The sequence below is a fragment of the Nycticebus coucang genome, chromosome 13 (genome assembly GCF_027406575.1).
Source record: "Nycticebus coucang isolate mNycCou1 chromosome 13, mNycCou1.pri, whole genome shotgun sequence".
NCBI lineage: Eukaryota > Metazoa > Chordata > Mammalia > Primates > Lorisidae > Nycticebus > Nycticebus coucang.
The window spans coordinates 23,334,141-23,360,833 of NC_069792.1; the positions used below are offsets into that span (position 1 = coordinate 23,334,141).

General features: G+C 40.5%; 1 protein-coding gene across 3 annotated transcripts in view; it reads left to right on the top strand.

Annotated features, from left to right (window-relative positions):
* Positions 1-4,251: 4,251 nt before the first annotated feature.
* TERF1 (telomeric repeat binding factor 1) overlaps positions 4,252-26,693 on the top strand; it is a 33,563-nt gene continuing 11,121 nt past the window's right edge. Inside the window, exons 1-7 of one of the 3 annotated variants that reach the window (XM_053558911.1) lie at positions 4,252-4,582; positions 10,278-10,373; positions 11,191-11,312; positions 15,707-15,793; positions 20,724-20,873; positions 21,625-21,737; positions 26,095-26,154. In XM_053558911.1, coding sequence (XP_053414886.1) covers positions 4,276-4,582; positions 10,278-10,373; positions 11,191-11,312; positions 15,707-15,793; positions 20,724-20,873; positions 21,625-21,737; positions 26,095-26,154 — 935 coding nt within the window. In that variant the 5' untranslated portion in view covers positions 4,252-4,275. The remainder of the gene's footprint in view (positions 4,583-10,277; positions 10,374-11,190; positions 11,313-15,706; positions 15,794-20,723; positions 20,874-21,624; positions 21,738-26,094; positions 26,155-26,693) is intronic. The other 2 variants (XM_053558913.1, XM_053558912.1) reach the window with 2 other exon arrangements.

A 26,693-nucleotide genomic window follows, 5' to 3' on the forward strand; every position in this document is an offset into this window, starting at 1 on the left:
AGACTTCAAATATAAATAATCATGGTAATTACAGAGAAATCAATAGCTATTTTATACTTTTTTTTTTTTTCTTTTATAGAAGCAGTTGACAACCCAGGCTGAAGTAGAGGTGCAATCACACCTCACTTCATCTTTGAACTCCTGGGTTCAAGCGACCTTCCTGCCTTAGCCTCCTGCCTCTGCCTCAGTCACATACTGAGACTACAGGCATACGTCCCTGGGCCCAGCTAATTTTTTTTTTCTGGCTAAATTTAAAAAAAAATTTTTTTTGTAGAGACAGAATCTTGCTATGTTGCCAAGGCTGCTCTTTTTTTCTTTTTTTTTTTTGAAACAGAGAAAGTCCTTATCATACACCACCTTCTTCTTCATCTTAAACTTCAGGTCTCCAGACTGTAAATAATAAATTTTTGTTGTTGTTGTTTTGTTTTGTTTTAAGACAGAGTCTCACTTAGTGACCCTCAGTAGAGTGCTCTGGCGACATAGCTCACAGCAACCTCAAACTCTTTGGCTCAAGCAATTCTCTTGTCTCAGCCTCCCAGGTAGTTGGGACTACAGGTGCCCGGCAGAGGCCCAGCTTTTTTTTTTTTTTTTTTTTTTTTTTTTTTAAGAGATGGTGTCTCACTCTTGCTGGGGCTTGTTTCGAACCCGTGAGCTCAGGCAATGCACCTGCCTTGGCCTCCCAGAGTGCTAGGATTACAGGTGTGAGCCGCGGGCACCTGGCCTATCAGACAGAATTTTAAAGAGATATGGTTAGAAATGAAGTAAGGACAGATCATGTAAGCCTGCGGTCCCCAAGCCGCGACTGCTACCAGACTGCTACCTGTTAGGAACCTGGCTGCCCAGCCCCAGGTAAGCATCAGGAGAGCCAGGAAGCTTCATTTGTATTTTTAGCCTCTCCCCATCACTCATATAGCTGACTTAGCTCCGCCTCCTGTCAGATCTTTGGCAGTTTAGAGTCTCATAGAATCACAAACTCTACTGTCAACTGCATATGCAGGGATCTAGGCTACACTCTCTTTATGACATCTAATGCCTGATGATCTGAGGTATAGAGTTGAGGCAGTGATGCCAGCACTGCAAATACAGGATGGGAATGTCTAGTTGCAGAAAAACAAGCTTGGGGCTCCCACTGATTCTGCATTATGTTGAGTTGTGTGATTATTTCATTATATATTACAATGTAACAATAGAAATAAAGTGCACAATAAATATAACGTGCCTGAATCATCCCCAAACCACCCCTCACTCCTGGTCCATGGAAAAATGGCTTTCCATGAAACTGATTCCTGCCACCAAAAAGGTTGGGGATTGCTGAGTAAGTAAGGCCTTTAGGACTTTGTCGATGTGATCACAAATCATGGAAGGTTTTGAGTAGGTGAATGGCAAGTTTTGGTTTACATTTTAGGAAGGTCATTCAGACTATGGTGTAAAAAATAAATCATGATGGGCCAAATATGGAAGCAAGGAGGTCCATTGTGAGGCTATTTTGTGGTCCAAAGGCGACAAAAAGGTCATTTGGCTGAGGCTGGAGATGAAAATGATTGGAAGTGTCAAATTCATATCTATTTTGAAAGTAGAGATGATAAAAGGTATTGAAGCACTAGATGTGATTGAGGCTGGCCAGGTGCAGAAGCTCGGGCCTGCAATCCTAGCATTCTGGGAGGCCAAGACAGTGGATTGCTTGAGCTTAGGAGTTTGGGGCCAGCCTGAGCAAGAGTGAGACCTCATCTCTACTAAAAAGAGAAAAATTAGCTGGGTGTCATGGTGGGTGCCTATAATTTCAGCTACCTGGGAGTCTCAGGCAAGAACATTGTCTGAGCCGAGAGTTTGGGGTTGCTGTGAGCTGTGGTGCCATGGTGTCGTAGGAAGACAAGGCCCAACGGAGAGAATGAGCACCCAAACATCACGTTTAAAAGAGAAAGGGCTTTATTCACCAGCCAGGAGCTTATGGCATAGAATTGCAAATGACCATGCTCCTCGACTGGCTTAGTCTTTCCCTTTTTATTGAGTCAGAAAGTTCCAAGCCACTCTTCTCATTGGCCAGTTTGAATCAAGTGAGAGATGCTATTCCAGCCCCTACAGAACTACAGGATTTCACATTAAGTTAAGTTTCAAGTTAAGTTTACAAATTCCCAAGAGCTGAGTCACCATGGAGAGGACCCCGCGGGTGTATCCTGCAGTCTCCTTGAGAAGACCCGTTCTCTTAGACCTCACCCTTCTCAGGTATCCTCTTTCAATGGCACTACATCCAGGGCAACAGAGTTATGACTGTTTCTCAATAAAAAAATTTTAAAAAAGTAAAAAAAGAGAAAAGTTTATTTTAAAAGAGGAAATAGCTACTACCTCTTTAAAACGAGAAATTTCCCAATTTGATTTTTTCCAAATCAATTTTTATAATTGATTACATATTTGGACATATTGGATTAAATAAACTATGTTATTAAAATTAATTTTCTTTTTCTTTTTTTGAGACATTGTCTCACTCTGTTACCCAGGCTAGAGTGCCATAGCATCAGCCTAGCTCATAACAACCTCAGACTCCTGGGTTTAAGCAATTCTGTTACAGAATTTATTTCTGCAGTAGGTCCTTGGTCTCAGGGATTAGAAGAATGAACCCACAGAACACAGGTCAGGGATAAGATAGGATTTATTAGATAGAAAAGGAAGGAAGGAAAGGCCCCAGAGCTTGTGGCAGAGGGGAAGAATCGCGTAAGCCCCAGAGTTTAAGGTTGCTGTGAGCTGTGCCGCTACGGTACTCTAACAAGGGCCTCAAAGTGAGACTATGTCTCAAAAAAAAAAAAGAGAAAAGAAAAAGAAAAAAGGAATCCTTTAAAAAAAATAAACTGTATTGTTTTAAAGACAATAGTAAGAAATGTATAAAACTAAAATATATGTCAATGGAAAAGAAACCATACTCTGTAAAATAATTTAAGGAGGTTTATTTTGAGCCAAATTTGAGGACCATGACCTGGAACCTCACCCAAGAAGCCTTGAGCAAGTGAACTTGGGTGGTGAGATTACGATTTGGTTTTATACATTTTAGGGAGACAGGAATTACAGGTGAGGTCAATAATACATTGAAAATATACATTAGTTTGGCCCTAAAAGGTGGGACATCTGGAAGGGGGCGCTTACTGGTTATACAGTTGGGTTTAAAGATTCTTTATCTCACAAATGGCTGAAAGTAAAAAGTGAAAAGGAAAGCTTAAGATACAGGGTCTTTTAATCGGAGAGGAAATACTGGACACACTCAAAGATTTGTTATGTATATTGAGGACCTGCAGGTGTGTCTTGCATAGCCTTGGGCTTGTTAATGAGTCCCAAAAGATGTCTCTAAAACAGGGAGGGGAGCATGAGGGAACAGGTGGAGGCAGGTGTGAGGAGCTAGCAACTCAGTTTTAGGGATCTTAGCCCACAGCGGTCCAGTCAGCAGAGGGAGTCTTAAGATTTTATTTTCGTTCACATATACAAAGGTTTGGGTAATGTTGGATGCCTTATAAACAGAATGGTTTTTTTTTTATTTATTTTTATTTTTTATTATTTTTTTTTAATTAAAGATAAACAGAATGGTTTTTAAAGTAAATTTTTATTCAGTTACGACACCTTATGGAAAAGTGCATAAATGATGTTTAATGAATTTTCATAAAATGAACACACTGATGTAACCAAGACCCACACTGAGAAACAGAAAATAACCAGGCCACCCTTCCCCATCCAGAACCTCTTGTGCTGTTAGTTTCAAAATTCAAAATAAGCATTCACTTATTGTTGTAAAAACTGCATTCTATAGTCAAATTCCCAGTGTAATACATTGCTATAGGAATATACTCTTCTTCCTAGGGCAGTGATTCTCTAAAAGTGGACTAGGGTCTAAGAATGGTACACTTGGCTGATAGTGACAAATTCTAATTACCTGTCTCTTTATGAAGTGTGCCAACAGGAAAAGTGCGTTCCCATTTTTAACTACCTATGCTGTTGTTCCAGGCAAGCTGGATTTTACAAGGAGGATAAAGCTGCCCGTGCCTGTCTTTACTGCTCTCCCAGCCCAGAATGGAACCCCTCTAACTGCAGACTGGAGAGGAATTTTATGCCCAGAGACTAGAGCAGGTCTTGGCTAATCAGAGGCCAGGCTGGAGCCGCACGCTTATCCAGGCAGTGTGATTGGCTGCTTCTCGATGGCGGAAGAGGCTCTTTGATGCCACGCCCTGCGCCCTCCAGCGTGAGCCAATCGCTGGTCGGCTCCTAAAGGGGCCGAACGCGCGCGGACCATTGAACATGGCGGAGGATGCCGCTTCGGGTGCGCCGAGCCCTCGGGGCTGTGCTGACGGGAGCGATGCTGACCCACCCGACGAGCGGGTGGCAGAAATGGAGGGAGAAGACCAGGAGCAGTTCGAGTGCCAGGAACTGCTCGATTGCCAGGTGCAGCTGGGGACCCCTGAGGAAAGGGAGGACGTGGGCCTGATGGCTGAGGCCGAGGCCGTGGCTGCCGGCTGGATGCTCGATTTCCTCTGCCTCTCTCTTTGCCGAGCCTTCCGCGACGGCCGCTCTGAGGACTTCCAAAGGACCCGCAACAGCGCGGAGGGTGAGGGCGGGGTGCGCCGGGGCCCGGAGCTGCGCGGGGGGCGGAGGAGCGAACCGCGGCGGGCGGCCGAGGCCTGTTTCCCGCGCTGTACCTCGGGCGGCTCGGGGCAAAGGGGCTGGGGCGGCGGATCCGTCCGAGGTCCGAGGATCTGGGCTGAGCTTTGTTCGAATCCCGGTTCTGCCTGTTAGCGCCTTTGTTTGCCTCATATTATGTTTTTCTTTGTGGAAAAACGAAAATAAGATCCCAGTTTAGGATGCAAGGATTAAAGAGTTAAAACGTATAAAACTGCATCCAACCCAATACCAAGTTCGTTCTGTCTGCTTCGGCCACTGGGACCGGTTCGTTCTACTCAGGCCCACGTATCCCTGTGGTTATATCACCAGTCGCTGTAGCTTCCTGTGACCTCCAGGCATGTTTTATGTTTATTTGTGAACTATTTAAACCTCATTTGGCCTACTTCCTCAGTATAATCTTCAGAAACAAAGCAACTGCCCTTGAAATCTGCCGTCCAGTCTGTAAGTCATAGACGGAGACACAGACCCCTGAAAAAGACTAGCATAACCTTTTGAAAGGTACAGAGGTGTGCCCAAGTACTTCATTCAGAGTTGGCAGCAAACTTTTTTTTTTTTTTTTTGAGACAGAGTCTAAAGCTGTCACCCTCGGTACACAGCCGTCGGGTCACAGCTCTAAGCAACCTCCAACTCCTGGGCTTAAGCAATTCTCTTGACTCAGCCTCCCGAGTACCTGGGACTACAGGTGCCTGTCACAACGCCCAGCTATTTTTTGGTCATTGTTATTTGACAGCCCCGGGCTGGATTTGAACCTGCCAGCTCCTATGTATGTGGCTGGCGCCCTAGCCGCTAAGCTACAGGCGCTGAGCCAGGCCGTAGAATATTGTACAAGTAAATAATTCTGATATTGGCCGGGATCGGTGGCTCACACCTGTGATCCTGGCACTCTGGGAGGCCAAAGCAGGTGGATCCCCTGAGCTCAGGAGTTAAGGACCAGCCTGAGCAAGAGTGAGACCACATCTCTATGTAAGTAGAAATATTAGTTGGAGTCATGGTGGGCTCCTGTAGTCCCAGCTACTCAGGAGGCTGAGGCAAGAGGACCTCTCCCAGGAGTTTGAGATTGCTGTGAGTTATGATGCCATGGCACTGTACCCAGAGTAACAGTGAGACTGTGCCTCCAAAAAAAGAAAGTCCTAGTATTACATTATTTAATGGAAACGTCCCAGCCATATGGACACATTTCATCTTCGTAATAATCCTGTGAATTAGGCAAATAACCTTAGTTTACAGAAGAATGAATTAGTCACTCTAAGGTGCTGATAGATTAAAAGGAGTATTCTAACCCATGTTTTATCTTCCAAATCAAGGACCTTGCCTCTCTATCACAGATAACACCAAGAGTCGTGGATAATTAGCATTAAATACACAATTAATATCGTGGAATGGAGTCCAGTCAGTCAGCCCCTGGGTCAGGGGGAACCTTAAGATTTTTATTTCACATTTCTTTAAACCTCATGAAGCAACCTCAGTAAGCTTCCATGTTTTCTTCAACTTCCTCACTTCTCTCAACCTTCATATATTGAAGAGAGCTAAGGCCTTGCTCTGGATTAGGTTTTGGCTCAAGGGAATGTTATAGCTGATTTGACTGTCTATCCAGACCTGTCAAACTTTCTTCATATTAGCAGTAAGGCTGCTTTACTTCCATATTGGTCTGTTCATTGGAGTAGCTCTTTTTTTTTTGGAGACAGAGTCTCAGTCTGTATCTCAGGCTAGTGTACCATTGTATCAGCCTAGTTCACAGCAGACTCAAATTCTTGGGCTCAAGGGGTCCTCTTGTCTCAGCCTCGCAAGTAGCTGGGACTACAGGTGTGTACCACCACACCTGGCTAGTTTTTCATCTGGTCTCCAGCTCCTGAGCTCAGGTGATCCACCCACCTCAACCTTATAGCATGCTAGGATTATAAGCATGAGCTACCACCCCAGCCAACTTGCTGTCTTATGTGAGTAAGGTTCATGGCACCCCAAAACAATTGTAGAAGAAACATCAAAGATCACAGATCATCATAATACATATAACAGTAATGAAAAGTTAGAAATAGAAAATTAGCAAAATATCATACAGAGACATGAAGTAAGCACATGCTGTTAGAAAAACGGCACCAGTAGATTTGCTCCATACAGGGTTGTCAGTAACCTTCAATTTGTTAAAGAATGAAGTATCAGTGTGGCACAATAAAGTGAGATATGCCTGTATGTATTCTTTGTGACACTCATTATAGCTAGTTATATAATTTTTTATTTTATTGGTGTCTTCTCAGTCAGCCTAAAACCTTGAAAGGTAGAGCCTGGCTCTCATTTCTCAATTCTTCAGCTTCTAATAATACAGGTTAGCAATGTTAAATAAATATTAAATGACTTGTGTTTAAATTTTATATAAATTTTGTACTCTTAAATCCTCTTCTATTATGACTATTTGGTCCAGATAATCTCTGGTATAGTATAAGATTTATGGCATTTAGAACTGAGGTAATGGAGTAAATCTATTTATCTGCTGTAGGCTGCTAGTTTTGGTTTGCTAGTTGTTAAAGGTTTTTATATACTGAAACCAAGCCCTGGGTGAAGTACAGTGCTAACAATGGTACTTTAAACACTTAGATTAGGCTCGGCGCCTGTATCTCAGTGGTTAGGGTTCCAGCCACATACACCAGTGCTGGCGGGTTTGAACCCAACCAGGGCCTGCTAAGCAACAATGACAACTACAACAATAAAAAGTAGCCAGGTGTTGTGGCAGGCGCCTATCATCCCAGCTACTTGGGAGGCTGAGACAGGAGAATTGCTTAAGCCCAAGAGTTGGAGGTTGCTGTAAGCTGTGACACTACAGCGCTCTACCAAGGGTGACATAGTGAGACTCTGTCTCAGGGGGAAAAAAAACAAAAAACTTAGATTAGGCATTATTTCCTTGAAGAGGCCTCCCTGACACCCTCTCCTCACAAAAAGATAAACACTCTAAGATTTGTTATATGCTTCGATAGCATTAGCATACCCTTCTGTACTTGTCTTTTTCTGTTTTCACTGCATTTTTACTTTAGTAGTTGAGTCATCTGTGTTTCATTGTTATGTGGTAATAATTAGCTTCTTAAGGCCCAAGACCATACAATGGTTTACTCACCATTGTATGAATTCACTATGTGATACGTCTCAATGGTCAGTCAGATATTTATGGATTTTTTTTGGTTGGTTTGTTTTTTTGAGACAGTCTCACTATGTTGCCCTCTGTAGAGTGCTGTAGTGTCACAGCTCACAGCAACTTCAAACTTTGCAACTTCTCTTGCCTCAGTCTCCCAAGTAGCTGGGACTACATGCACCCGCCTCAATGCCCAGCTATTTTGTTGTTGTTGTCGTTGTTTAGCTGCCTGGGCCAGTTTCGAACCCGCCAGCCTGGGTATATGTGGCTGGCACTGAACCACTGTGGTATGGGCATGGAGCCTATACGTATGTTTTAAAAATAAAGCTTAGTCTGGGCACAGTGTCTCACACTTATAATTCTAGCAGTTTAAGAGGCTGAGGTGAGTGGATAGCTAGCTTGCCCAGCTTGGGCAACATAGTGAGACCTTATCTCTTAAAAAAAAATCCGGGTATGGTGGTACCTGTAATCCTAGCTACTTGGGAAGCTGAGGCAGGAGAATTGCTTGTATCCAGCAGTTGGAGGCTACAGTGAGCTATGATAGCACAACTGTACTTTAGCTTGGGTGACAGAGTGAGATTTTGACTGAACAGATTCTCACTTAACTGAAACCTTTGATGGAAGTAATATAAAATAGTCCCTATGATTTTAAAGAGTGTCAAGCAAGGTATAGGCTGGGCACAGTGCCTCACATCTGTAATCCTGACACTCTGGAAGGCTGAGGCAGGTGGATTGCAGGTGACAGAGTGAGACTCTGTCTCAAATTAAAAAAAAAGAAAAAAAAGAGTTTCAAGGTATCAAGGTATAAAATAAGTTTGCAGTCAATACATGACACATTTTATAACACATTTTATAATTTGGAGGTAAACCTCTTTTTTTTTTTTCCACTATGTCACCTTCCGTAAGTGCTGTGGAGTCACAGCTCACAGCAACCTCAGACTCTTGGGCTCAAGTGATTTTCTTGCCTCAGACTCCCAAGTAGCTGGGACTGCAGGCACCTGCCACAACACTTGGCTATTTTTTGTTGCATTTGTCATTGTTTTTTAGCTGGCTTGGGCCACATTCGAATCCGCTAACTTTGGTGTATGTGGCTCCTGCCGCTGTGCTGAGCCTTTTTTTTTTTTGGAGACAGAGTCTCATGCCCTTGGCAGAATGTGGTGGCATCACAGCTCACAGCAACCTCAAATTCTTGGGCTTAAGTGATTCTCTTGCCTCAGCCTCCCAACTCAAGTAACTGGGACTACAGGTGCCTGCCACAACGCCTGGCTATTTTTTTGTTGTTGTTGGAATTGTCATTGTTGTTGAGCTGGCCCGGGCTGGGTTGGAACCCACCAGCTTGGGTGTATGTAGCCAGCACCCTACTGACTGAACTATGGGTGCTGCCCTCTTTTTGGGGGGGTGGTGGTGAGACAGATCTCACTCTTGCCCCGGCTAGAGTGCTGTGGTGTCAGCCTAGCTAACAGCAACCTCAAACTGCTGGGTTCAAGTGATCCTCCTTCCTATCCTCCTGAGTAGCTGGGTCACAATGCTCAACTTATTTTCCTTTTTCTTTTCTTTTCTTTTGTTTTTGAGACAGAGTCTCACTTTGTTGTCCTTGGTTGAGTGCTATGATGTCATAGCTCACAGCAACCTCAAACTCTTAAGTGATCCTCTTGCCTTAGCCTCCCAAGTAGCTGGACTACAGGTGCCCACAAAAATGCCTAGCTGTTTTTAGAGATGGGGTCTTACTCTTGCTCAGGCTGGTCTCGAATTCCTGAGCTCAGGGAATTCACTTGCTGTGGCTTTCCAGAGTGCTAGGATTATAGGTGTGAATCACTGGGCTGACCCTGACAAATTTTTTCTATTCTTAGTAGAGATGGGGTCTTGCTCTTGCTCAGGCTGGTCTTCAAACTTCTAAGCACAGTCAATCCTCCCACCTTGGCCTCCCAGACTGTTAGGATTAAAGGCATGAGCCACCATGCCTGGCCTAAATCTCCTTTTATGTTAACATAGTATTCCCTGTGAAAAACTTTTTTTTTTTTTTTTGAGGCAAAGTCTTGGCATTATAGCTCACAGCAACCTCAAACTCTTGGGCTCAAGTGATTCTCTTGCCTCAGCCTCCCAAGTAGCTGGGTCTACAGGCATCCGCCACAATACCTAGCTATTTTTTAGAGATGGGGGTCTCACTCTTGCTGAGGCTGGTCTCGAACTCCTGAGTTCAAACAGTCCGCCTGCCTTGGCCTCCCAGAGTGCTGGGATTACAGGCCTGAGCCACTGGGCCCAGCTGAAAGACATTTTAAGTATTTATTATTCTGCCCATGAAACATTAGTTATACTTTATAAGAAAAGTGTTCTTTGCTATCGTTTTTGTTCTGATTTTTAAAAAAATTACTATAAAACATGTAGATCTAAATTTATGGTAATATTTGTGAGATACTTGTAACCTGTTACTTAACAAGCCATATAGTGTCACTACTGAATCAAGTTTGATTTTATTTTAATAAAGTTCACTCTTTTTCAGCTATCATTCATGGACTACCCAGTCTAACAGCTTACCAGTTGAAAACCGTATACATATGTCAGTTTTTAACAAGAATCGCAGCAGGAAAAACCCTTGGTGAATACCTGTTTTTATCTTATATTGGAAACATTTCAATCTATGTCTAAATGTAAGACAACGAGATGAAACAAACGGGAATTGTCTTTTTTGTTTTCCTTTTTTTTTTTTTTTTTGAGAGTTTGTCTGCATGGTTCTATAACTTTATCTTGTTTAAACAGAATGGTGAGTATGGGTGTAGGGCCCTAGAATTTACATTTCTATCTTCCTATGTGATTCTGATGCTGCCATTGGAGAACCACACTATGTGGACTTTAAATTTTATTACATGATTTTACATTAAGTTTTACTATATGATAACTTTGTGATGACTCCTATTATACTGTTTTTTTTATTAGCAGCTATGATATTTTAAACCTTTTGTTTGAATTTGATGTTAGGACTTATGTATATAAGTAAATATAATTTACAGCTGTTATGTCTCTCCCTTGTCCCGATAGTTCTTTTTTTTTTTGAAACAGAGTTTTACTCTGTCACCTGGGCTAGAGTGCCATGGCCTCAACCTAACTCATAGTAACCTCAGACTCCTGGGCTTAAGCCATCCTCCCGAGTAGCTGGGACTATGGGCATCTGCCATGATACCTAGCTAGTTTCTCTATTTTTAGTAGAGACAAGGTCTCGCTTTTGCTCAGGCTGGTCTCAAACTCCTAAGCTCAAGTGATCCTCCCACTTTGGCCTCCCAGAGTGCTGGGATTACAGGCATGAGCCACCTCACCCAGCCCCTCAGTAAATATTTAAAGTAATGGATTTTTAAAAACTGACCAAGTTGGGTTCTACTTAGCTTTCTAAGTTACTTATTTTTCTTCTATTTTAAAAGATGCACAGTTTGAAAGTGATGAACGAATTACACCCTTGGAATCAGCCCTGATGATTTGGGATTCAGTTGAAAAGGAACATGACAAACTTCATGAAGAAATACAGAATTTAATTAAAATACAGGTATGGATATTACTTTGTTTATAATAATAATTTGGCTAGAAAATAAAAACCATGTAATATGCAAAAGAAATTAAGAGGAACCTAATGGAAGTTGGCCAGTAATACAATTTGATACAATCTTTCTAGAAATTTGACCTTTCATTAGTCTTAACATGAGCACCAGGTGCTGGAAATTAATGTTTTATACTTAGCTGTATCTTGCCCCTTTGTGGCAAAAAATAATACTGCATCTGTTTAAAGATCAAGCAGCCTTCAAAACACCACAGCTTGTGCTCTTCCAATTTCTATTTAAAGGCTATAAATATGAAAAAGATAATAATTTTAATTACTAACAAATTGTGTATTTTATGATCAAGAATATGTAAAATTTTAGCCATTTGGAGTAGGTCATTTAGAATGAGAAGCCAAAAAATTCATTCAAAGATGTAATAAGAGGGCCTGGTTCCCTGGCTCACGCCTATAATCCTAGTACTCTGGGAGGCTGAGGCTGGAGGATCATTTGAGCCAAGAAAAACTTTGAGGTTTATGTGAGCTATGATGCCATGGCACTCTACACAGGGTGACAGAGTGAGCCTCTGTCTCAAAAAAATAAAAAATAAAAATAATTTATTGATTGTTCTTCACCTTCCCAAGAATTAATGTGGTGAGCGTCAAAGTAAAATTAGGACCTAGAATGAGCAGACAATGACTGCTACTTTTAAGAATTCAAGTCAGGACAAAGAGATTTGTCATGTTACTCTAACTGGGGTGGGTGAGGGAGAGCTCTAGCCAAAGCAGGCCATTGTTAGTACACTACAGTATAGTTGAATGGATGAAAATAAAGTTTATGGCAAACATTTTTTTATTTTGACATATTAGGAAAAAGAAATATATTTTATAGCTGTGGATAGAAGTAGAGGGAAAAGGGAAAAAAGCAAGAGTAGATCCAAGGATGCAAGGTGAATGTCTTGTCCACCTCCTGAGCTTTTCCATCAATTGTCCATCTTGCTGCCATCAGGTACTTCTTCACAAATAAAATATCCTTGAAAGATGGACTCCTTTTGTCTTTGCTTCAATGATTTACAAACATGGGGCTTTAGTTGGGCTTCTCTCTTCTATTACACCGTCCCCATCTTGTATCATAGTAGTGCTGATAACCTCAGGGCCATTTGCTGAAATCCCCCTAGCAGAGATAGAAGATCCTTCATGACACTTTTGTCCACAACACCAATTCGAGTTCTATCACTCAAAATGTGGTGTTGGCCTATCTATTAGGGCACTTGCCTGGTGGTGGGTCTGTGCTTTGGTGCAGCTGCTGTAGGAGAAATTGGACTTGAAGGTCAGAAACCTAGCCTTTGGTGGTTCCTCAAGCCCATAGAAAATGTGATGCTCCATGTATGCTTTCCTTATCCTTTCACTGCCCAGTAGTTGGCAATTTGAATCAAATGGTGCTCTCAAATTGTTCCATCTAGTCATCTGAGTAAGGGTCTTTATGAAAAAAGTGAGGTGGCTTGTCTAGGCAGAATTAATCATAGTCAGGTTTATCTAAGTCATGTAACATCAGAAATACTGGGTTTCAAGGCAGCTGCCTGTCTCCTAAAATGTCAGGGTTTTAAGCAGCTGCCTAGATCTTCATTTCTTAGAGCATTCTTGGTCAAAAAATGACAGTTACCTCAAAGTAAGGCAAACATGAAATAAAGTTAATTGAGGAAGAGACAGATAGGTTTACAAAGTAAGAAAGTTTACAAAACAGGATATATTCACCATAGATGGCAAATGGGCCTCCATTGCCAGGGCAGGTAGGCAAAGAGGCCTAGAGCAAACATTTAATGTCACTTACTATTTTTGATAGGCATTGTTCCAAGTACTTTCACGGGTAACTTTTTTTTTTTTTTAATTATTGGGGATTCATTGAGGATACAAGAAACCAAGTTACACTGATTGCATTTGTTAGGTAAAGTCCCTTTTACAAATTGTGTCTTGCCCCAAATGATGTGTCACACACCTAGACCCCACCTCCTTCCCTCCTTCCTTCTCTCTGCTCTTCCCTTCTCCCATCCCTCTCCCTCCTTCCCTCTCTCTGCTCTTCCCTTCTTGCACTGCCCTCCCTTCCCTCTTTCTGTTCTTCCTTTCTCCCCCCTTCTCTCTCTTTCTCTCTCTGCTCTCCCCTTTCCCCACCTCCCACTATGTACTAGATAGGTCATTAATTGTCCTCATATCAAAATTAAGTACACAGGATTCATGCTTCTCCATTTTTGTGATGCTTTACTAAGAATAATGTGTTCCACTTCCATCCAGGTTAATATAAAAGATTTGAAGTCTCCATCTTTTTTAATGGCTGAATAGTATTCCATGGTATATATATATATACCACAGCTTGTTAATCCATTCCTGGGTTGATGGGCATTTAGGCTATTTCCACATTTGGCCACTGTAAATTGAGCTGCAATAAATGGTCTAGTGCAAGTGTCCTTATGATAAAAGGATTTTTTTCCTTCTGGGTAGATGCCCAGTAATGGGATTGTAGGATCAAATGGGAGGTCTAGCTTGAGTTCTTTGAGGGTTCTCCATACTTCCTTCCAAAAATGTTATATTAGTTTGCACAGCCACCAACAGTTTAAAAAAGGTTCCTTTCTCTCCACATCCACGCCAGCATCTGTAGTTTTGAGATTTTTGTGATGTGGGTTAGATTGGGTTAGATGATATCTCAGGGTGGTTTTGATTTGCATTTCTCTAATAATTAGGGATGATGAGCATTTTTTCATATGTTTGCTGGCCATTCGTCTGTCTTCTTTAGAGAAAGCTCTCTCTATTCATCCCTCTTGCCCGGTGATACATGGCATTGTTGTTTTTTTCATGTGGATTAATTTGAGTTCTCTATAGAGCCTAGTTATCAAGCTTTTGTCTGATTCAAAATATGCAAATATCTTTTCCCATTGTGTAGGTTGTCTATTTACTTTGGTTCTTGCTTCCTTAGCTGTACAGAAGCTTTTCAGTTTAATTAAGTCCCATTTGTTTATTTTTACTGTTGTAATTGCCACGTAAGTCTTCTTCATAAAGTCCTTCAAGTCTTTTATCCAGCTTCAATCAATTTTTGTGAGTGGAGAAAGGTGGGGGGTCCAGTTTCAGTCTCTTTAATCTTATAATAATGTTACAAAATAGTTACTATTATTTTCACCATTTTACATATAAGAAAACTGAGGCACCAAGTGGATAAGTAGCTTGCCAAGTTTACATAGCAACTCTGATGGTAATGGTGGTCCTACATCAATCACATACAGGATCAGGAAGCTGGTGTGTAAAATCATTCAAAAGCATCTAGCTTCTTAGGTTTCTTTCTTTCTTTTTTTTTTTTTTTGTAGAGACAGATTTTCACTTTATGACCCTGGGTAGAGTGCCATGGCATCACACAGCTCACAGCAACCTCCAACTGCTGGGCTTAAGCAATTCTCTTGCCTCAGCCTCCTGAGCAGCTGGGACTACAGGCGCCCGCCACAATGCCTGGCTATTTTTCTGTTGCAGTTCTGCTGGGGCTGGGTTTGAACCCGCTACCTTCGGTATATGGGGCCGGCGCCTTACCGACTGAGCCACAGGTGCTGCCCCGCTTCTTAGGTTTCTATTACTGATTTCCAGGGATCCTAACTGGCAGATTGCATACATCCTAATCATCAAAAACACCATCCATCTACTCTCGCATTTCGCTTTTTGTTAAAAATTAATATTTAGTGGGTTCTACATGGTAAATGTACATACATAGTTTAGCTTCCATTAATAATTTATTATTTTTTTATTTTTATATTTTGAGGCAGAGTCTCAACACAGTCACCCTCGGTAGAGTGCTGTGGCGTCACAGTTCATAGCCACCACAAACTCTTGGGGTCAAGTCATCATCTTGTCTCACTCGCCCACATCAAGATGGTCTTGGGCGATCATCTTGTCTCAACTGTATCTGGGACTACAGGTGCCTGCCAGTTTTTCTATTTTTAGTAGAATAGAAACGCCTGGCTAGTTTTTCTATTTTTAGTAGGTGGGGTCCTCGCTTTGCTCAGGTTGGTCTTGAACTCCTGAGTTCAGGTAATCCACAGGCCTCAGTCTCCCAGAGAACTGGAATTACAGGTGTGAGCTCTTGAGCTTAGGCTATTAATTTAATTTTTTAATGCCTGCTGAGCATTTATGAGTAAATAGGTGTAAATATGCATGGGACCAATGAAACAATTTAATGTCTGTTCAAGTCATAGTTACTTCATCTTTTAAAAAAATACTGTATGCTATATCATTTGTCAAATCAAAGTTATTAAATTATATTAAACATGTTTTAAATGAAGTATTTTATACTTAATTATTTTAATAATTAAACAGATATTACGTATTTTAAAAATCAATCTAAGGTATTTATGTGTTACCTTGTCTTTTAGGCTATAGGTGTTTGTATGGAAAATGCCAATTTTAAGGAAGCAGAAGAAGTCTTTGAAAGAATATTTGATGACCCAAATTCTTACACGGTAATGGTTTGAATTAAATCCATAGAATTTGAGCACTGTTTATATAAGGAATGAAGAAAACTGAAAGAAGATTGGAGGAGGAAAGGAATGCTTTATCTTTTTTTTTTTTTTTTTTTGTAGAGACAGAGTCACTTTATGGCCCTCAGTAGAGTGCCGTGGCGTCACACAGCTCACAGCAACCTCCAACTCCTGGGCTTAAGCGATTCTCTTGCCTCAGCCTCCCGAGAAGCTGGGACTATAGGCGCCCGCCACAACGCCCGGCTATTTTTTTGGTTGCAGTTCAGCCGGGGCCGGGTTTGAACCCGCCACCCTCGGTATATGGGGCCGGCGCCTTACGACTGAGCCACAGGCGCCGCCCAGGAATGCTTTATCTTTTAAACAGTAAGGAATAGTATTGTTCATTAGAAATAATAGTACATACTCTAGGAGACCGAGGCGGGTGGACTGCCTGAGCTCAGGAGTTGGAGACCAGCCTGAATAAAATTGAGACCTCCCCCACCCCCGTCTCTAAAAATAGCCAGGTGTAGTGGTGGGCACCCTTGTAGTCCCAACTACTTGGGAGTCAAGAGCATCACTTGAGCCTAAAAGTTCAAGGTTGCTCTGAACTATGACTCCATGGCATTCTACCAAGAATGACAAAGTAAGACTCAGTCTCAGAAAAAAAAAAGAAAGAAATAATAGCGCAAACCACATATGTAATTTAAAATTTTCTAGTAGCCATATTAAAGTAAAAAGGAATAGTTGAAGCTAATTTGAATAACATTTTATTTAATCCAGTACCATTGTCCCTCAGTTTCATGAGGGAATTGGTTTCGGGATACCCAAGGATACCAAAATCTGTGGAGGCTCTTTTAGCTAAAATATCATAGTATTTGCATATAGCATGCATATCCTATATATTTTAAATCATCTCTAGATTACTTATAATACCTCACTCTTAGGGAATAATGACATGGAAAAATGTCTGTACATGTTCAGTTTAGACACTTTATTTTTATTTATTTATTGAGACAGAGTCTTACTTCGTCACCCTTGTATAGTGCTGTAGTGCCATAGCTCACAGCAACCTTAAACTCTTGGGCTTAAGTGATTCTCTTGCCTCAGCCTCCCAAGTAGCTGGGACTACAGGCACCTGCCATAATGCCTGGCTATTTTTCAGAGACAAGGTCTCACTCTTGCTCAGGCTGGTCTTGAACCCATGAGCTCAGGCAGTCTACCTGCCTTGCCCTCCCAGAGTGCTAGAATTACAGGCATGAGCCACTGTGCCTGGCATTATTTTTATTTTTTTAAGTATTTTTCATGTGGCATTGGTTAAATCCAAAGATATAGAACCCACGGATACATACATCAAAAAAACCCAGCTAACTATACATTAAAAAAAAAAAAAATTAACATTTAACGAATATTTAAAAAATCTAGTGTATGTCTTACACTTGTAGAGCATCCAAATTTAGACTACCCACATTTCAAAGGCTCAGGAGCCACATGTGGTTACTGGCCATGTCTGACTATTTTTAGAGATGAGTTCTCAAATTTAGGTTGGTCTCTAACTCCTGAACTCAGTCCACCCACCTTGGCCTCACTGAGTGCTAGGATTATAGGCGTGAGTCACCATGCCCAGCCCTAATTTTTTCTATTTTTTGAAGCAGTGGGGTCTTGCTGTGTTGTCCAGGCTGGTCTTGAAATCCTGGTCTGAAGGGATCTTCCTACCTCAGCATCTCAAAATGCTAAGATTACAGGCGTGAGCCACTGCACCTAGACTAGGTAGGAATTTTTTTTTTTTTTTTTTTTTGAGACAGAGTCTCACTTTGTGGTCCTTTGGTAGAGTGCTGTAGAATCACAGCTCACAGCAACCTCCAACTCCTGGGCTTAGGTGATTCTCTTGCCTTAACCTCCTGAGTAGCTGGGACTACAGGTGCTCACCATAACACCTGGCTATTTTTTTGTTGCAGTTGTTTAGCTGGCCTGGGCTGGGTTTGAACCCGTCACCCTCCATGCATGTGGCTGGCACCATAACCACTGTGCTATGGGCACTGAGCCTAATTCTTTGATTTTTTTTTTTTTAGAGACAGGGTCATGCTATTGCCCAGGTTGGTCTTTTTTTGAGACAGTCTCACTCACCCAGGCTAGAGTATGGTGTTGTCAGCCTAGCTCACAGCAACCTCCTCAAATAAACTGCATTTAGGGTACCAATCATCCATGAGCATTTGTTTGAGCTCCAAGTGATAGGGGGATCTTTGGGCTTCACTTTCTCAAATGCCTGTGGCTTTGTTGATGTACCAGTCACCAAGGGCTTTAGTTTCTCTCCAGTTGAGCTAGCACATAGCAGAACTGTGAAATGTTCTTTGGAAAGTCTTCTGCTTTTGCATTTGTCACCCTTCACAGCAAGGCTCTTGTCAGTCATGGCCTTGAAAAAGAGTTCCTATTTGTCAGCACTACAGATGTCATCATCTTTGAAGCCTCTGGTGAAGTCCAGGAACTTTTTGATGAACTCTACCACAACTTTTACTGGAACTTCATTAGACTCACAGCACAAGATTTTCTGGGTGAGCAGTTGCAGTTTAAATTCAACCACTTGGTGCTTGGACATCTGCCACCCCAAATTCCTGTGTGAATTTTTTTAGCATCTTAGATCATCAGCCTGGAGTTTGGGGGTTAACTGCTATCATTTGTTTAAACCAGCTTGATGTGGCTTCATTGACTTCATCAAGGGAGGTTCTCTTCCTTTTCTTCTGTAGGCCTCTGCTTTCCTTACCATTTCTCTCCAAGTACTCATGTTAATGTTTTGGATGTTGCTAACTGTGGTCTTGCTAACACCAAAATGTTCTCGGTCTTTGTGTGTCTGCTGCTTTCCAGAAAATGTAGAAGAGCAACTTTTCCCTTCAATGTCAGTTCTTTGGGCAATTGTGTCTCAATTAACTGTAAAACTTTTCAGTAATTGTAGGATGTAACTACAATTCAGACTAGTTGAAAAAGTCTTTTCAACTAGTCTGTTGAAAAAGTCATGTTGAAAAAGTCTTCTGTAGCACATGATAAACAATAGGATGTTAGGCCTTATCTAACCTATGGTAATAATAAAACATGAAAAAAGAACTTATACATGTACTAAAGAAAAAATAATACAACAAAGGGGCAAAGCCTACACTTTCCATCCCTTTGTGTAGAGTGGACTCAACAGGATTGTGTGTCATAGTCTAAGTGGTCAAGACACAAGTTACAGAGGTGGTCAGTGTATAGAGGTTAGTCTTCCATTGAGTATATGTGGTGCATGTCTGGTCTATGAAAATTAGGTCTGCTTAAGGGGATGGTCAAGAATGGAGGTTCTCCTGTCTTTGTAAGATTGATTTATGTTGTTGCTTATAATTCTCATTGTTTCATTGTATATCAATATACTATTTATCTATTCTGTCGTTATAGACACATGAGTGTTTTCAGTTTTGAGTTGTAACTTTTTTTTTTTTAAAGATACAGTTTTACTCAGAAGAAATAACATCTTTTTACATGTCTTTTGTAGAACAAATGTATGCATTTCTGTTTGTTATATACTTAGGAATAGAATTTTTGAGTCATTTTTGTGCATACGCAGTTTTAGTAGATTCTGCCAGTTTTCCAAAGTAGTTATGTCAGTACCTTTAGAGTGTGGGAGAGTTCCAGTGGCTTCCTAGACCTTCTATCTGGTTTTCCATGTAGTACTATCACATTGGGTTTTAATTTCAATTTTCCTAGTGACTAGTAAGGTTGAGCTCCTTTTGATATGCTAGTAGATAGAAGTTGGGGATGACTACCTTAATCTAACAAGGGACTGGGCCTAATTGAGTGTAAGTTCCAATTTTGGTAAGACTTTGTCTCTGATTTGACCCTGTTCCTGGGGTATAACTATGGAGAAATTTCAGCTGGTAGCCTGTATGGGGTTTGCTGCCCCTTTATTTTCTCTTCAGCACTGTAAGATTACTGGAAACCCCATTCTGCTTGTACCTCAAAGAAGAAAAAAATTTATGGCCAGTAAATATGTTAAGTGGTTAAGAGAAAGTGCTTAACCTTGTCTAGTATTAATCATCAGAGCTATATCAAGTTTATATATATATATATAGGATGAACATAAAGTTCATGTGCAATTTGAAGTTACAACTATTTTAAATTGCATACGAAACTTATGTGTACCCTGCATATACATATGTGTGTGTGTATGTATACACACACATAGATATGTATATTTTAAATGGACTGTAATAGACAAGGACCAAGCAGTAATATTGAAACACCATTTTCCATCCCTCAGATTGGCATCAGTTAAAATGTCTTAGAATACAAACAGTTCGCTCAAAAAGTCAAATGGTTAGATTGCCTACTATGACTTCCTCTCAGGAGTACAAATTGGGGCTTAAATTTTGAAGAGAATTTTAGGATCTGTAAGCATGCATTCTATTCAGCAATTCTACTTCTAATAATCACTTTCACTATGCATTTTGAAATCCATGAAGCTTCAAAGAGAAAAACAGAAAACCTAGGCCTCACTGAGATAATGGGTCTGCCATCGAGTTCTGTAGCACCTCTATCTATACCAGGCTAATTTTTAGATTTTTTTTTCTTTTTTTTTTTTTTTTTTTTTGTGGTTTTTGGCCGGGGCTGGGTTTGAACCCGCCACCTCCGGCATATAGGACCGGCGCCCTACTCCTTGAGCCATAGGCGCTGCCCAGATTTTGTTTTCTTAAACAGAGATAGCACTGAGTATATTGCCCAGGCTGCTCTTGAACTCCTGGGCTTGAGCAATTCTCTTGCCTCAGCCTCTGAAAGTACTGCGATTACAAGGTCTGAGCCATTATACCTGGACAATTTTTTCAATTAAGTAATATATGACAAAATTTCTTGTGTTTGTAATTTAATTTTGTTTGTGTGATTTATGTTAATATATTTCTTCTGTTTTCTTTAGCCTTTACAGAGGAAATTGCGTATGATAATCTCTCGGAAAGATACATTCCATTCCATTTTTCAACACTTCAGCTTCAATCACATGATGGAAAAAATTAAGACTTACGTAAATGACGTGCTAAATGAAAAGTCATCAGCCTTTCTCATGAAGGTATACATATTATTTCGGATTGACTCTAATAACAGACTTAAGAGAAAAGGAGAATACTTAAAATAGAAATCCTTCAAAACTAATAGGAATTTTGTCTAGTGCTTTTGTAGTAGAATGTGATTAAATGTTAAAATTAGGAATCTCATAAAAGGGCTTTGGGTGGTCTTTGTAGTATTTCTAGAACTTTTCAAAATTAGATTTGGGGAAATTTTTCAAAATAAAAAGTTGAGGGGAAACATCAGAATGAATTAAGAAAAGAAATTAGAGAAAGTAAATTTAGTTTTTTTTGTTTCTTTTTTTTTTTAAGTATAGTCTGGGTTTTACTCTTGCTCAGGCTGGTCTGGAACTCTTAAGCTCAAGCAATCCTCCCTCTTGCCTAAGCCTCTCAGACTGCTAACATTACAGGTATAAGCCATTGTGTCTGGCCCAAAATTTAGTTGTTTTTTTTTTTTAGAGACGGACACTCATTTTGTTGCCCTCAGTAGAGTGCTATGGCATCACAGCTCACAGTCCAGCTCTTGGGCTTAGGCGATTCTCTTGCCTCAGCCTCCCGAGTAGCTGGCTAAGGTAGCTGCTGCTGGTATCATATTTATTAGTGAAAACAACAATACAGTGTTCTTTATTGGTCTATAAGTAGGTACTTCGGCTATGATTATCAAAGAATTAGAAGGTTTAATTTAATGCTATTTGTTTAAAATGGCTTAATACATTTTCCCTCTTACCTCACCCCTTTCACACAACCTTTTTAAAGGCAGCAGCAAAAGTAGTGGAAAGCAAAAGAACAAGGACAATAACTTCTGAAGATAAACCCAATGGTAATGATACTGAAAATGAAAGTGAAGCTAATTTGGATAGAGGAAAAAGGTTTGTAAATTTATTCATTGATATACTTTGTCTTATGACTATTCTGTCTTTATGTAAAAGTGATGCCAATGAGCCATTATTATTATTCCCAATAATTAGTGAGTAGTGGGTATCTCACTGATGATGAACATTGGGATATTTGGAATACTGCAGAGTTATTTTATAACCTACGCAAATTATATATGCTAAGCAAAAATAATGAGAAAACATTACAGTTTAAATAATGTGGGTAATTTCATTTACCATTCTCACTGAGGTAATGAGTTTGAGGTTGTAAACCTGAATGACCTTTGGCCCTTAATTGCCACATGCCCTGTTTGTATGCCTCGTTCTGTTTCACTGTACTAAGAGTTATTCTAGTTTTTTAAGATATTGATATTGGCCAGGTATGATGGGTTATGCCTGTAATCCTAGCACTGTGGAAGCCTGAGTGGCTGGATTGCTTGAGCTTAGGAGTTTGAGACCAGCTTGAACAAGAATAAGACCCTGTCTCTAAAAATAGGAAAAAGAAAAACAACAAACAGTCTGGGCATTGGGGTAGGCATCTGTAGTCCCAGCTTCTCAGGAAGAGGATCACTTGAGCCCAAGTGTTTGAGGTTGCTGTAAGCTATGGCGATGCCATAGCCCTCTACCATACAGGGCCACGAAGTGAGACTCTGTCTCCAAAAAAGAACAAATGATATTCATATTTATCTATCTTCTTTAAAGCTAAGCTAAACAGTTTATGTGAAGAAATGATTTGATCTGATGCTAGGAGGAAATAGGTTGGTCCAGTCCTACATACTGAGAGACAGTGGTAGTTCAGTCTCCACAATTATTTTTTCTTTAGGGATTTTTTTTAAGAGTTATCTTTCTCTTTAGAAACTAACTCTATTGAGGAAGAAACAACTCTTGTCATTATAAAGATCTTCTTTTCGTTGAACCCATGGTCTGTTCCCTCTGTTCTTCCATCCTTAACTCAAATCCAGGTAGTCAAATCCCTGTGGTCTCTAGATGGATATGTCTGGCAACAGATACAATATTGTTGTTTCTTCTTGGGCCCATAATGTAAGTACTGCAGGTATCCCATCTTGACTACTTATTTAGAGATAAGATTCGTGTCCAACTTGGATTGAGGCTCAGTTGGTAATCTCTTCTCTTCCTGGCTTTCAGCACATGACATCTTTAATGATGGACTTCTCTTGGATAACTTACTTATTTACCTATATCTTAGCCATGATACCCAAAGGCTGTACCTAAAGTCTTATTTTATTCTAAAACCCATTTTGAGAAGTAGAGATTCCATTTTTGTGGGCTCAATTGCTGCATTTTGTTTAGGAAATCATGGTTTAACCATACTAAGACCCATTCCATTCTTGTGGCCAAACTATCCTGCTCGGTGTAATATTGCTATAATAAAAACTTATACCAGGGTTCTTACAGATGAGTACATTTCCTATGTGCTCTCTTAGTGTCAGACCACCCAGTTGTTTCAGATCCTCTCCTAGACATAGACACTGTGCAATCGATGTGTGTAAAACAGAACTCTTCATGTTCTTATCTGCCACTCTGCAGATTGACTCTGCTGGACCTCACATGTCCAGTTGTCTCTTCAAGTATTAAGAATCCATCTCAGATATGCTTCTCAAATCCATACTTATCTTTTTTATCCTAGATTATTACGTAGCTTTGTACCATACAAATCTGTCCTTGACAAAACTTCCAGAGTTAGCTTCCACAAAAATAAATCTGTTTAAATCACTTTCCAGCTTAAAAACTTCTTGGCTCTTGTTGCTACTAGATGAATCAGAATTTATTGGCATGGCTTACAAGGCACACATACAGTCTCATCTCTAAGCAATAACCCCTCCCCACATACATAGTACTTTATAGCAACCCAACACTGCTCTCCAATCTTAGAAGTTTTCACCCGTCTACTTTTGCTTAGTTGCTTCTATTCTGAATTCTCATCTTTTTATTCTCTCCAAGGCAAGTTCTTATTTGCCATTCAAAGTGTATCTTATTTGAGATACACTTGCCTAGCTCTCTGATAACAGTTGTCACTTCTGTACTCTTCATAGCACCAAGTCACACCTCTAAAAGGACTTCTCTTGGATAATAACTTACCTGTTTACGTGTATCTCACTAAATTAGAATTCTTTGAAGTTTTGTAATTAGCTTTGAAACATCTTGGTAGCCTTGGTGTCTTGTTTGTTACCACATATACATTAGAACTTGTAGAGTAGTAGCGACAGAAAGCAAAACCAAAACTAGAGCTAGGGTAAAGATCAGAAATCAAGCAAATATCAAAACCATCCTGAAAACAGAACCAGGGCAAATAAAATATGAAATGACCAGCATTAGGATGCATACGAAGTGGGTTTAGAATGAGAAGTGTAATTGCTTTGCCAGAATGGAATAAACGAAAAAGAAAAAACGGGAGGAAAAGAACTGTGATTGTGAGAGTCAGACAAATGCTAGAAAAATTGAAAGGGCCAGGTACAGTGGCTCACGTTTGTAATCCCAGCACTTGGGGGGCTGAGGTGGATTGCCTGAACTCAGGAGTTTGAGATCAGCCTGAGTAAAAGCGACACCCTGTCTTTAAAAAATAACAGGGCGGAGTGCAGCGCCTGTGGCTCAAAGGGGTAGGGTGCCGGTACCGTATGCCAGAGGTGGTGGGTTCAAACCCAACTCTGGCCAAAAAAAAAATAATAATAATAACTGGGTGTTGTGATGGGGCCTGTAGTCCCAGCTACTTGGGAGGCTGAGGCAAGAGAATCGCTTAAGCCCAAAAGTTTGAGGTTGCTGTGAGATGTGACAGGTTGGTACTCTACCAAGGGTGAAAAAGAAAGACTCTGTCTCAAAAAAAAAAAAAAAAAAAGAAAAGACAGCAGCGCCTGTAGCTTAGTGGGCGCCAGCCACATATACCAAGGCTGGCAGGTTCAAACCTGACCCGAGCCAGCTAAAACAATGACAATTGCAACAACAACAACAAAGGCGTTGTGGTGGGCGCCTATAGTCTCAGATACTTGGGAGGCTGAGGCAAGAGAATCGCTTAAGCCCAAGAGTTGGAGGTTTCTGTGAGCAGTGACACTATGGCACTCTAATTCAGGGTGACAGCTTGAGACTCTTTCTCAAAAAAAAAAAAAAAAAAAAGAAAAGAAAAATCAAAACCCTCAGGTTATACAAGATTAAACAAAATAAATAGTGTGTGCTGGTAGAGCTTCTACAATTATCTCTTAGTATGCTAGGGGAATTGGTTATAGAAATGAACTATTTGCATATAAACTGTGTACTTCCTTTCATGTACTTTAAATTACTTCTAGATCACTTATAATACCTAGTACAATGCTGAAGGAATTGAGGTGGACAGCTTCATGGAGGTGTTAGTGTTGAGCAGGGCATTGAAGGATGGTTAAGATTATTATAGGTGGGTGCATGAAATGTCATTTCAGGAAAGAGAAATAAGTGAATAATATAAGTGAAGTCATGGAGGTATAATGGTCATACTGTTTGTGGAAACTGTTTTAACTATAGCAAAGAGGAATTTATTGAATTCCCAAAAGTTCATTTGGAGACTATGGGGAGGGTAATCAATTAAAAGTTGAACTCATCAGCTCAGTGTCCATAGCACAGTGGTTATAGTGCCAGCCGCATACAGCAAAGGTGGTGGGTTCGAACGCAGCCTGGGCTAGCTAAACAATACAGACAACTTCAACAAAAAATAGCCGGGCCTTGTGGCAAGCACCTATAGTCCCAGCTACTTGGGAGGCTGAGGCAAAAGAATCGCTTAAGCCCAAGAGTTTGAGACTGCTGTGAGCTGTGATGTGATGGCACTCTACCAAGGGCGACATAGTGAGACTCTTGTCTCAAAAAAAAAAAAAAGTTGAACTCATCAGATTATATACATTAAACCTGTAGTGTTTTTTTGTAAATGAATTATACCTCAGCAAAGCTGTTTTTAAAAAAAGACTTGATTTCATGGAAATAAAGAGCTGTGGAAGAGTTTTTATTTTGTTGTTGTTGTTGCAGTTTGGCCTGGGCCAGGTTTGAACCCAACCACCCTTGGTATATGGGGCCGGCACCCTACTCCCTGAGCCACAGGCGCCACCCCGAAGAGTTCTTGAAAGTGTGTTATTATGATTGCTTGATGGTAGCATTAACTGTGCTTAACTTAACGTTTGGAGAAGCTTGATTTAATACCTCTTATAAGCACATCTGTGCAAAAATTTAGCCATGTTGTAATGGACTATGTTTCAGGGTTTCTTTCCAAAGACATTTTTATAAATTAAAATATAGTTTGACTATGTGAGAAGTACTATCCTTATGAAAAGTTTCTTTTGTTTACATTCTTAACAATTTTTTTCTTCTTTTGAAGTGTGAATGACAAACAGTCTACAGTAACTGAATCCTCAGGGGGTACACTGTCCTTATCGAGGTGAGTAAATTGTCATTTTTCTCTGTCTTTCAAATCTTTGATTGAACCAAATCATGCAGACCTAAATGTTGTAATAACTACCACATAAATGGTATGATGTAAAAAATATTACATGGTCCTGTTTAACAAGTATTCAAGACCCTGACATATCTTGAATTTGAAACTAAAAGTCTGCTTCTAGAACTCTGGGTGGTTTCACAAGGCCATTTTTGTAATACACATGTAGGCAATACATGAGCTTAAAGCAGATATTTAGTAAACTCCTACTTCGTCATAGAAACACATATATTGCTGGGGCAGGAAGGGGATGGGCCTTACATTTCTGACAGATGTCCCAAATTTCAGTTCATTAAATTATTAAATATGTATAAAATTGTACTTGATCTGTTAGAAATGCTGTGACAGATAGAATGTATTCAGAGAGCAGCTATTCTGCATGAATGAATTTGAAGATAGAGCAGTTGAGATCACAAATAGAATGAGGAGAAGGGCTAGCTGACTTGGTGTAGAGGAGGTCACCGGACATGAGGAATTGAGAG